Raw genomic sequence first — 12,862 nt, 5'->3', positions numbered from 1 at the left:
GTGGGTTTATTTCTGGGCTCTGTATTCTGTTCCATTGACCTGTGTGTCTATTTTTATGCCAGTACCATGCTGTTTAGATTACTATGGCCTTGTAGTATAGTTTGATAATAGGTAGCATGATTCCTCCCACTTTGTTCTTCTTTCTCAGGATTGCTGTTGCTATACAGGGCTTTTTGTGGTTCCACATAAATTTTTGAAATATTTGTTCTAGTTCTTTAAAATACATTATTGGAATCTTGATAGGAATTGCACTGAATCTGTAGATTGCTTTGTGTAGTATGAACATTTTAATGATGTTAATTCTTCTTGTCTATGAACAAGGCATGTACTTCTACTTATTTGTATCTTCAGGTTCCTTCTTCATTGTCTTACAGTTTTCTGTGTACAGGTCTTTTACATCCTTCATTAGGTTTATTTCTAGGTATTTTATGCTCTTGGAAGCAATTGTAAATGGGATTGTTTTCTTAATTTCCCTTTCTGTTAGTTCATTATTGGCATATAAAATGCAACTGATTTCTGGATATTAATTTTGTATCCTCCTATTTTGCTGAATTCATTGATCAGTTCCAGAAGTTTCTTGGTGGAATATTTGGGGTTCTCTAGGTACAGTGTTGTGCCATCAGCCAATAAAGACAGTTTTACTTCTTCCTTTCCAATGTGGATGCTTTTTATGTCTTCCTGTCTGATTGCTATGGCTGGGACTTCTAGTACTATGCTGAATAAGAGAAGTGAAAGCAGACATCCCTGTCTTGTTCCTGATCTTACAGGGAATGCTTGTAGTGTTTGCTTGTTGAGTATGATACTGGCAGTGAGTTTGTCACATATGACCTTTATTAAGTTTAGGTATATTCCTTCCATTCCCCCTTTTCTGAGAGTTTATATCATAAATGGATGCTGGATTTTATTAAATCCTTTTTCTCTATCTATAGATATGATCATGTGCTTTTTATTCTTCATTTTGTTTATGTGGTACATCACATTTATTGATTTGCGAATGTTGTACCAACCTTATATTCCCAGAATAAATCCAACTTTATCATGGTGAATAATCTTTTTAATGTATTGCTGTATTCTGTTTGCTGATTTTGATGAGGATTTGATGTCTGTGTTTATCAAAGATATTGGTCTATAGTTCTCTTTCTATGTAGTGTCTGTATGTGGTTTTGGAATTGGGACAATGCTGGCCTCATAAAATGAGTTTGGGAACATTCTTTCTCTTGAAATCTTTGAAATAGTTTGAGTAGGAGAGGTGTTTTCAGAATGTTTGGTAAAATTTACCTGTGAAGCCATCTAGTCCAAGGCTTTTGTTTGTTGGGAGTTTTTTGATTACTGCTTCAATTTTACAAGGTATAATCCATTTATTCATAATCTCTGATTCATACTGATTAATTTTAAAAGATTGTGTATTTTTAGGAATTTATTTCATCCAGGTTGTCCAGTTGTTGATATATATTTGTTCATAGTACTTTCTTACAATCCTTTGTGTTGCTTTGGTATCAGTTGTTATTTCTCTTTGTTCATTTCTGATGTTATTTATTTGGGTTTATTTTATTTATTTGTGGACATTGTTATTTGATTGTAATATAATTTTCATGTGTCATGAGATATTCTTCTTTTGATTTTTCAACAATTTTAAAATATAAAAAACATTTTTAGCTCATGGGCTGTACAGAGGGTTATTGGCCAGGCTTGCCTGACATGCTATAGTTTGCTGACCCTTGCTCATAACAATGTTGTGAAACTCTGCTGACTGCTTTATGTTTTTTCCCCTTTCTTTTAACATTATTGTATGTTTTGTTTATTTTGCTACTTAATTATGTTTGCTTTCACTGTTAATGTGTGTAAGCATTAAACTAATAATTTTCAATTAATTTAAAAATTTTAAATGTGATTTTAAGCTATAGTTGGTAGGATATTTATACTACTTTCCTCTTTAATGCATTGGACATTTATGAAAATTATATGCTCAATAAATAGAGATAGTGCCTGCCATCTAATATTTGAAGGTTAATGTATAGATTGTTGTATTTCATTTATTTATCCATTTATTAACATATTTCAGAATAATTCTCTTGCATTAATAAATTTATTTACTTATCTTTAAAGAGAGAAGAATGGGGGAGAGAGAAAAAAAGACATCTATTGGTTGCCTCTTGTACATATCCCGTCCTGGGACCAAACGGGCAACCTTTCACCTGCAGGATGAGGCCCAACCACCTGAGCCACACCAGTCAGAGCTCTTTTCTTTTAATAATAAGGAATATTCAGCAATTAACCAGGCTGCCTTAGGCACTAATACTCACCTGTTGCTACAAATTTTCACACACACCTTAGATGACCAAAGACAGAGACTTTTTAGAGAAGGTAAAATATTCAAGAACCTCCAATATAAACTTTCAGATTCCTTGAACATATGAGATTATAAAGGGCTTATTTTTTAAAAATTTATTTATTTTTTAGAGAGAGGGGAAGGGAGAGAGAGAGAGGGAGATAAATATGGATGTGTGAGAGAAACATCTATCAGTTTGCCTCTTGCATACAGGAAGTTGGCCCACAACCCAGACATGTGCCCTAGACTGGGAATCAAACCAGCGACCTCTTGGTTTGCATCCCAGTGCTCTATCCACTGAGCCACACCAGCCAGATTATTTTTTATTTTTTTAAATTTTAATATGGTTTATTTTTGGAACAGTTTTAGATTTACTGTAAAATTGCAAAGAAAGGATAAAGTTTCCATATTCTCACTCCCATATTTAACTTAAAATGTTAAACTTTTAACATTTTAAAAAATGTTAAAAATGTTAAAACTTTAACATTTTAAGAAATTATAAAGAGCTTTATTTTCAAATGACAAAATTTTTCCTCTCATTTTTGTACATTATTCTTACCTCTCTTTAAAAGTGTTATTTCACAAAATTATTAGAATTGCACAATGAAATAAAATTGGGAAACGTATATGCATTTTCTACCAAATTACAGTCGTGCCACTTAACAATGAGTAATTGGTTGAGCTATGGCATTAAGACCTTACAATGGCTGTGTGTCTATGATATCATAAGGTGATAGGAACTTTCAGCTCTAGTATGATCTTATGGGACCACCACTGAATGTATGTGTGGTCTGACGTGGACTGCAAAAAAGGTTGTTATGCCTGATGTGATTGTATATATTTAATAGAAATCAATGATTAAATCAAATCTGAAGTTGGTCATTTCAGCTGATTTGCTTAAAAGAAGTCAAAGTTAAGCTATGGCTGGTGTGGCTCATGGATTGAGTGCCAGCCTGTGAACCAAAAGGTTGCCGGAATTGAAGGTTGCCAGTTCAATTCTCAGTCAGGGTACATGCCTGGGTTGCGGACCAGGTCCCTTGTTGGCTTGCAGAAGGCAATCAGATCCATGTTTCTCTGACACATTGATGTTTCTCTCCCTCTCTTGTCCCACTCCCTTCCCCTTTCTCTAAAAATACATAAATCTTTTTAAAAAAGAAATTGAGTCAAACTGAATTATATAATGTTTGAAAGTAAAAACAAAGAGTTTTTGACAGAGTAAAGATTGTGGAGTTTCTTTCTGGAGTCAACAAACAATTTGAGTGTCTGTACTGCTACAGGGAGCTCAGAGTAGTGAGAGAAATGAACACTGATAGAGATATGCATGAGACTGAGTGGGTGGGGCACAGGCTTCCAGGAGGACCCACCTCATAGGATGGTGATAGCTAAACTTTTCTTTTTCCTCAGTATTAGTTTTAAAATTTACTAAAAATGCATGGTTATTGCAAATATTAAAAGAATCCAGAAGTATATATAGTAAATAGTATAAATCCCTATTTCTGTACTCTGCATGCTAATCTCCATTCTTCAAAGTTATAGTTATTAGGTTGGTAAATATGTTTCCAGATTTTTTTCCTATGCATATACCATCAAGGTTTTTCTCCTCCCATTCCCACAAAAATGAGCTCACACTATGTTTAATTTTGGTTGCCAAGGATGCTTTGCTGTTTGGTTAGTTATATTTTGTTGAATAGAAATCTGAATTTTTATAATTCTCAAAGCCTAAAAGTTTTTGCTAAAAAAAAAGCACATGCTAAATAGTTCTAATTAGTATTATTAAATTGAACAATATAAATGTTTTGAGTATATCAGCCTAATTGTTCCCTTATGATTATTACTTTAAAAATAATCATAGTATCTATTGTATGTTTATGAATATATTTCATCTTAAGGTAATTATTACTTTATATAAAGTATAATTTTAAGCATTCATCTCTGTTTTTTACTTAGTAATTTTTCAGAAGGAAAGTATACCTTTAAACATAAAATAACCTATTTTACATGTAATTTTTCTAGGGCTGCTTTGGAAGAAGTAGAAGGAGATGTGGCAGAATTAGAACTAAAACTTGATAAGGTAAATAATACTTTTTAACTTTTTAAAGCATTAATTCTTGTTTTCCATAAATAATAAGTTATGACTATAACACTAGGTGGTTCACATTATTTCTTTTATCTCTATGAGAATAAATGCTTATTATCCCAATTTTACACACGAGGTAATGAAGCTAGAAACAATAAGTAGCTTGTTGAAAACCTAATCTAGTGCCAGAGCACGATTTTGAACGGTGTCTGACATTAAAGTTCACAGTATACAAGGTCTGCACAGAAAAATTCCAACCGTTGTTAATACAATGAGAACAGTTTGTACAACATTTATGTAACCTGACAGTCAAGGAGAGTGGACTGGAATGCGCATGTGTGAGTAATGACAACTTCACTGTACTAGTCAGTGGAGTCAGTAGACGCTTTTGAGTGAGCATATGTACTGTGTGGTCATTGCATTCAAAATGACTGAGTAGCACAATGAAATCTGTATGAAATTTTGTATTAAGCTTGAACATTCCTCTGTGGAGACTATTTGGATGATTCAGAAGGTCACAGCTATGGGCAACTGGTGATGATAACGCCTCTGCTCATGCATCACATCTCGTGCTGAGTTTTTTGGTGAAACATCAAATCACCCAGGTGACTCAGCCCCACTGCAGCCCAGATTTGGCGCCCTGTGACTTCTGGCTTTTCCCAAAACTAAAAACACCTTTGAAAGGGAAGAAATGTCAGACTACCATTGAGATTCAGGAAAATAAAACAGGGCAGCTGATGGTGACTGGGAGAACTCTGAGAGGCTCCATAGTGCCTCCTTTGAAGGGGACTGAGACATCATTGTCCTGTGTACAGTGTTCCTTGTATGTTCTTCAACAAATGTCTCTTTTTCATACCACATGGCTGGATACTTTCTGGACAGACCTCAGATTCCTTATATTGCTGGAGGTTTGTTTCCTTTTTTCTCCATCAGAAAGATTGTAACTATCTTTTTTGATGCCTAATGGATTTCATATATAACCTACCATTCCCATTTATAAATTTGGGTGTGACCATGCTCATGTTCAACTATAAAATAGTTTGACTCCTAGATATGGCTAACAGTGTGGTGATTGCAGGGAGGGGTGGGGGGTATGAGGGGACTAAATGGTAGTGGAAAAAAATACAATTAAAAAATAAAACTCAAGAAAAAATTTTAAAAACAAATATAAAATAAAATTTATAAACTTATTTTTAAAAGCACTTTCCAGAAATGCTTAATATGTACTTAATAATTAATATTAAGTGATCATATTCTCTGTAAGGGTGAATGTACATTGATTATTATCTTCCATATTAATTATTGATAATCGTTTTTTACACCTACACAAGAAGCATTGTCTGCTATATAACAGGCAGAAATATGAGAATGACTAATATACATGGCTTCTGATCTTAAGTAACCCAGAGAAATATCTCAAAATTTCTGGAGATAAATGATGAACAGATACATAATTTGAAATATCCCTTTTGAAAAAAATTTCTATTTATATAATTACTATTGTAAATGCTGATACTGTGTAAAACAGTGCTTCTGAAACCTTACTGTGCATAGATTCCTATCACCTGGGGATCTTGTGAAAATACAGGTCCTGATTCAGTAAGTTTGGGGTATCCAAGAGTCTGTATTTTTAACCAGACCCCAGGTGATACCTGTGCTGTTGCTCCAGGGCTGCACTTTGAGTAGCAAAGGTATAAAAATATGTTAACTAGGCTGAAGGTTTTCAAATGTTTTAAAATTTGAAATACATATGTATCTAATATAAGTAAAATAGAGCAGATATAAAGCAACATTATTATTTATATATGTCAAACAAAAATTTTAGAAAATGTTTAGTAGTAAGTTACTTTTCTGTGTAGTGCTCTATAGTTTTCAAAGCACTTTGTCATATGATATGTTTTTGGATTTTTATAGTAATCCTCGGAGGTAGGTGGAACAGATAACATTATTTCCATTTTAGAGATGAGGATACCAAACAAAGTCCAGAAAGTGAAGGGGACTTACTTCATGTCACAGTTAGAAAAGGCAGAACCAGGGTTAGAACCATATGTTTTTATTCTTAGTTCAGTGCTCTTGTGCATCACTGTACTTCTGGATCCATGTTGGGGGAGCACATGCCACTTGGAATTTTCTGAGGAACACTAGCAAGCTTCCAGGCAAGTGTTTTTAAAAATTAATGTTATAAGTTTTGGTACAAATATTTTCAAAAATTTTACTTTTTATTTACAATTAAATATGTGGGGTTATTACTGTCATTATTTTACCCTGAGATATTATATTTATTTTTAAGCACTCATTGAAACATAGTTCTTAAACTCTTAAGGTAGGCGACAGAAGATGTAGTTTCAATTTTCTGGTAGATTTATGAGGGAGTATATAGAAGGCCAAGGTTTTTTACAGAGTCTCAGAGTAGTATAACAGGGCATCTGTTCTCTTCAGATAGACCTGCATCTAGAGCATATGAAATTGTTTTTGGAGCAGGGAACCTCAAAATTTAAAGTATCTAAACAGTCCACTGATAGCATTTTTACTAATGATTTTGCTTTTATGAGCAGCTATTTTTTTCTTTTATATCATTTTGTTGGGGTTGGGGGACTGGTAGAATTCTAAAACCAAAAGATTCAAATCCAAAACAAGTTACTAAAGTATTGACATTCAGTACTAAGAACTCTAAGCCCTTTCTAAAGTCTATATTATGCAAAGGGCTACTAAGAGCACCATGGAAACTTTGACTTTTTAAAAAATATCATCTTCTACCCAAAAAGAAGTTCCATAACAATTTTTATATCTTTCTAGTTTAAGATCTTAATCCCTTATTAAATATACCTCTCCCAAATTCTTAAGCTATTACCTGTCATTTTTACTTTAGAATTATGAGGAATAAGCATAGAGAAGATAAACTTAAGAGTGCTAGAAATAGTTGTTATTGAAGATGGTGGCATTGAAGGGCTAGTGGAGGGGAGGGGTTGCCCAAGACTAGTTTGCTGATTTCATAATTTGGTGCAGGGCAAGTTTCACCTGTAATATGATTGTAAATCATGCCAGCAGCAGGTTAAACTAGCTTGGTGACTTAGCTTATTTTATTTTGCTTATAATGTGTGCCACCAATAGTTACACTCTCACTGGTGAATAGTGCTTCATGAGTGGCACTGCTCTACTGAGTCCAATTAGTTCTGGCAGTATTTGGGCGTTGGCATCATAGAACATCATAGTTGCAATCTAGATATAATTTCAGTATCTAGTGTAACTTCTCACCAGCATGCTTGTTCCCTGTTTGTTAAGCATATACCCTTTAAATCACAGCTCAATTACTACTAAATTTAGGCCCTTTTTCTAGTATTGCATTGCTTTTTGCACATACTTCCATTTAAATTATTGTAATATTATAATTTTTTTAGCATAGTTGAATAGTTAAGAGCACAAAGCCAGGAGCAAGGCTGTCTACATTTGAATTTGGCTGTACCACTTACCAAGCTGTGTGGTCTTGGGCAAGTTTTTCAACTTTTCTGTGTCTCAATTTCTTTATCTCCAAAGTAAGGAAAATAAATAAGTATCTGTCTTTAGGGTTATTTTGAGAGTAAGATATGCTCCTACATGTTAAGTGCTTAGCCACAGTGCTTGGCACATAGTAAGTTCTAAATAAATGTTAATGATCATGGTGTTCAACAGACTCTTATTTATTAGCTCCTTGAAGACAAGCTGTCTTTAAAAGGTGAGGAAATAAACGCTCTTATTTCTTGCACACTTAGGGTACCAAGTTCTATGTTTTAAGTGTAGTATCTCCAACCTTCACAACAATGTTTTAAATTTTATGTTATATCAAATTTACACCTGAAAAGAAAATGAGACTTAGAAATGTTACATTGGAGGATAGTCTGCAAGTAAGTCATTTGTATTCCCATTATCTGGCAAAGTGCCTATGACATAATTTTCACTTTAATTAAAAAACTGTTGAATGAATCAAGGCTACTAGCTTGATAATTTTGACTAATTTGACATTTACTCTTAATTGGGTAAAAATCTTCTCTCTTTGTAGGCTTATATTATTATCTCAGTCATAACAGTAATCTGATAAGGATTTTGATAGCTGACAAAGTATCTCCAGATCAGCCTTTCCTCCTAATTCCAGTGTATATGTTTCAGCTACACAATAATTTCATTTCTCTCCAGCTACTGTAAAATGACCTTTATCCTAATACCTATACCTGTTTTCATAACCATGGTTTCTGTGCATCACCACTCAAAATTCTAATCTCCGAGATATGGAATGCTGATATCTTACTTTCTGACTTGAGTCTCCAGTCCTCGCAGTTCCCATCTTTACTCCTATTGCTTCCGTTCTTCAAGCTTACCTAGACCTCTTTCAGTCTTCTGATATTTCAGACTCCTTTTAGATTCACTTCCATTTCAGTGTATTTTGTCTTTAGTGATTTTTTTATTGAGATAAACTTTACTTAATATAAAATTCACCATTTTAAATTACACAACTTAATAGTTTTTAATATATTCACAATATTTGCACAGTCAGAATTGCTATATAATTCTAGAACATTTTCATCATCCCAAAAGGAAACTCTGTACCTGTTAGCAGTCACATCTAATTTCCTTCTCCCTACATCTTCTGGCAATCACTATCGTACTTTTCGTTCCTTATAGATTTCCCTATTCTGGGCATTTCATATAAACAGAATCATAGAATATTTGGTCTTTTATAACTGACTTCTTTTATGTAACATAATGTTTTTCCATGTTGTAATGTGTTCCAACATTTCTTTTTTATGGCTGAATAATATGCCATTGTATCCATTGTATGAGTATACCACATTTTGTTTGTCCATCATTGATTGATGGATATTAGATTCGTTTCTACTTTCTGGTTAGTATGAATAATACTGTTATGAAACCTTGCAGGCTCTTAATTTTATTACAACATTATTTTTCTTCTGGAGATGTTCATTTCCTTTCCAGAACACCTACTCTATTAGAATTCTCACTATATTAGTCTAACCATCTATATTCCAAGGGTGTCCAGCCATTGGCGTCTCTGGGCCTCACTGGAAGAAGAGTTGTCTTGGGCCATACATTAAATAACCAACCCTAATGAAAACTAGTGAGAAAAATAAAAGGTTTTAAGTAAATTTATGATTTTGTGTTGGGCCACATTCATAGCCATCCTGGGCCACATGTGGCCTGAGGGCTGTGGGTTAAACCCATGTACCCCCAGATCTGGGCTTTAAAAAGCCCTACAGGAGAAGTTATACAACTCCTTGGTGAAACTAATTGGCACAACTACATATTCCTGGAATCCTTGATGCAAATGAATTTTTCCAAGACTCAATCAGGTTATCTTGTTACCTTTAGCATCTCTTATACTTCACTGTTTTCTCAGACTTACCACTTTGTTCTTTAGCGTTAGTAGATGACCTTAACTCTTCCTTCATTTTGGTGGAATGAAGGAACATACAATATTATATTAGTTTTAGTTGCACAACACAGTGATTCAACATTTATGTTATCTTACAAAGTGATCGCCACAGTAAGTCTAGTAACTAACTATCTGTCACCCAACATAGTAAAGATGTTATTGGCTCTATTTTCCATGTTATACATTATATCCCCATGGTTTATTTTATAACTGGAAGTTTGTACTTCTTAATTCCCTTCCTCATTTTTACCCCACTCCCCACCCCACTCCCCATTGGCAGCTATCAGCTCTCAGTGTCTATGATTTTGTTCCTGTTTTGTTTTGTTTTTCAGATTCCACTTGTGTGTGAAATCATATCGTATTTGTCTTGCTCTTCCCAGCTTGATTCACTTAACAAAATACTTTCTAGGTTCATCCATGCTGGCAAAGTTTCATTCTTTTTATGGCTGAATAATATTCCATTGTATGTATGTATCATGTCTTTATCCATTCATCTATTGATGGACACTTAGGTTGCTTTCATATCTTAGCTATTGTAAACAATGCTGTGATGAACACAGGGGTATGTGTATATTTTACAATTACTGTTTTCACTTTTCAGATAAATACTCAAAAAGTATTTATCTGAATCATAGGTTCATTTGGTAGTTCTATTTTTAAATACCTTTTTTAATAGTAGCTGTTGTAATTTACAATCCCACTAATGGTGCACAAGGGTTTCCTTTTCTTCACATGTTTGTCAACACTTCTTATAGCCATTCTGACAGGAGGGAGGTAATATCTCATGGTTTTGATTTATATTTCCCTGATGATTAGTGGTGTTGAGCATCTTTTCATTTGTGTATTGGCCATCTGTATATCTTCTTCGGAGAAATGTCTGTTCAGGTCTTCTACCCACATTTTAATTGCATTGTTTTTTTAATGTTGAGTTGTATGAATTCTTTTTGTGTTGTGGATATTAATCCCTTATCAGATTTATCATTGCCAAATATCTTCTTCCATTCAACAGGTTGCCTTTTTGTCATGTTGATGGTTTCCTTTACTGTGCAAAAGCTTTTTAGTTTGATGTAGTCCCATTTGTTTATTTTTCCTTTAGTGGCATTTGCCCAAGGAGACATATCCAAAAACATATTGCTGAGACTGATGTCAAAGAGTTTACTGCCTATATTTTTTATCTTTTTAGGAGTTTCATGGTTTCAGGTCTTACATTTAAGTCTTCCATCCATTTTGAGTTTATTTTTGTCTGTGGTGTAAGAAAGTGGTCTAGTTCCTTTCCCACCCTCCCTTCCTTCCTTCCTTTCTCTGTCCAGTTTTCCCAATGCCATTTGTTGAAGACTACCTCTTCCCCATTTTATATTATTGCCTCCTTTGCCATAGATTAATTGAATATGTAAGCATGAGCTTATTCCTGGGGTCTCTATTCTGTTTCATTGATCTATATGTTTTTAACCATAATGTCATATTACCAACCTCTCTGCTTTTTGTGGAGGGTTTTTGGATTTTATTTACTTATTTTTAGAGAGAGGAGAAGGGAGGGAGAAAGAGAGGGAGAGAAACATCGATGTGAGAGAAACATTGATCACTTATCTCAGATGGCCTACAACCCAGGCGTGTGCCCCGACTGGGAATCGAACTGACGACCTTTCAATTCACAGGCCAGCACTCAGCAACCTGAGCCACACCACCCAGGGCTCCTTCTGGTTTTTCTATGGAAGCTTTTAATATAATCTCTTTCAAAAAGGAGAACATTGAACTAGTTTCTTGTTTGTCCTTCCAGAAATTTTTGAGTGTATAAAAGATGATATATATTTGTATTTTTCTTTCCCCACTCCAATAAAAATACTAACATTGTTCTATAATTTGCTTTAAAAATATCTTGACTGTTGTTCCTTGTTATTAATTATAGAGCTGCCTCATTTTCTTTAGTGGCTGAATTACATTTCATTGTATGAATATATCATAATTCGTTATCTATTTGCCTCCTCATGGACACTTAGATTGCTACCAGTGTTTTACTGTGGCTGTAGTGATTGACTTCACATGTGTATGATGTGGCTTATGTACATCTGTATGATACATTTTTTAAAGGAAATATGAGGTTAAAGGGTAGGTGTATGTTTAAATTTTTGATAGCCTTTGCTAAATTGCCTTCCATAGAAATTATACTAACTTACAGTCCCACCAACAATGAGAGCACCTGTTTCTCCATAACTACTGTCTCAAACAGACATTTTTTATTTTTGCTACTTTGTAAAAGGTAGTAATTTGCATTCCTTTTATTATGAGTGAGAGTGAATTGCTTTTCTTGATCATAAGACATATTTGAATTCCCTTTTCTGGGAATTATTTATACATGTGCGTCAGGCTTTTTTTTTTTTAGTGGCTGGTTAAGTTTTCAAAAATTATTAGTAGACCCTTTCTTTTACAGTGTTGTTTTAAATATAAATTGATTTTGTAGAGGGAGATGGAGAAAGAGAAACATTGATTTGTTGTTTCACTTAATTTATGAGTTCACTGGTTGATTCTTGTATGTGCCCTGCCCAGGGATCAAACCTGCAACCTTGGCATTTTGGGATGATGCTCTAACCAGCTGAGCTACCCAGCCAGGGCTAGATCCTTTCTTACAGTAGGAAAATTAGTCCCTTGTGATTTGCTGCCTATACTGTTTTCCCATATTTTCATTTGTCTTTTGACTAAGTTTATTGTTTTTTTTTCCTTGTAGAAATAGTTTTTTTTTATGTAGTTGAATTGATCAATTTCTTCTTTGCCTTTTGTTTTGCATGTTTCTCAGAAGGGCTTCTCTTTCTTTGAGCTTATAAAAAAATATTACCTCCTGTTTTCTTAGTTTTATGATTTAATTTTTTATGTTTAAATCTTTACTTCATGTGAAATTAATTTGGGTGTTTAGAATCCAGTTTAGTCCCCTCCCCCCACTTTAGATTTCTGTCTTGTGTCACTATCATTTATTGGACAACTTTCCCCCTATTGGCTGTAATGTTACTTCAATCAATTACTGCATAGTATTCATATC

At 33.9% G+C, this 12,862-nt stretch overlaps 1 protein-coding gene across 12 annotated transcripts in view; it reads left to right on the top strand.

Annotated features, from left to right (window-relative positions):
* The window catches only part of ACAP2 (ArfGAP with coiled-coil, ankyrin repeat and PH domains 2), a 165,179-nt gene that overhangs the window by 54,843 nt on the left and 97,474 nt on the right, over positions 1–12,862 (top strand). For 11 of the 12 annotated variants that reach the window (XM_036018328.1, XM_036018334.1, XM_028503175.2 and 8 more), the window contains exon 2: positions 4,343–4,400. In XM_036018328.1, coding sequence (XP_035874221.1) covers positions 4,343–4,400 — 58 coding nt within the window. Of the gene's footprint in view, positions 1–4,342; positions 4,401–6,469; positions 6,563–12,862 lie in introns of all 12 variants that reach the window. The other variant, XM_036018331.1, reaches the window with a different exon arrangement.

The sequence above is a fragment of the Phyllostomus discolor genome, chromosome 2 (genome assembly GCF_004126475.2).
Source record: "Phyllostomus discolor isolate MPI-MPIP mPhyDis1 chromosome 2, mPhyDis1.pri.v3, whole genome shotgun sequence".
Taxonomy (NCBI): domain Eukaryota; kingdom Metazoa; phylum Chordata; class Mammalia; order Chiroptera; family Phyllostomidae; genus Phyllostomus; species Phyllostomus discolor.
Note: the sequence above shows the minus strand (reverse complement) of the source record. Positions and strands in the feature narration are given on the sequence as shown.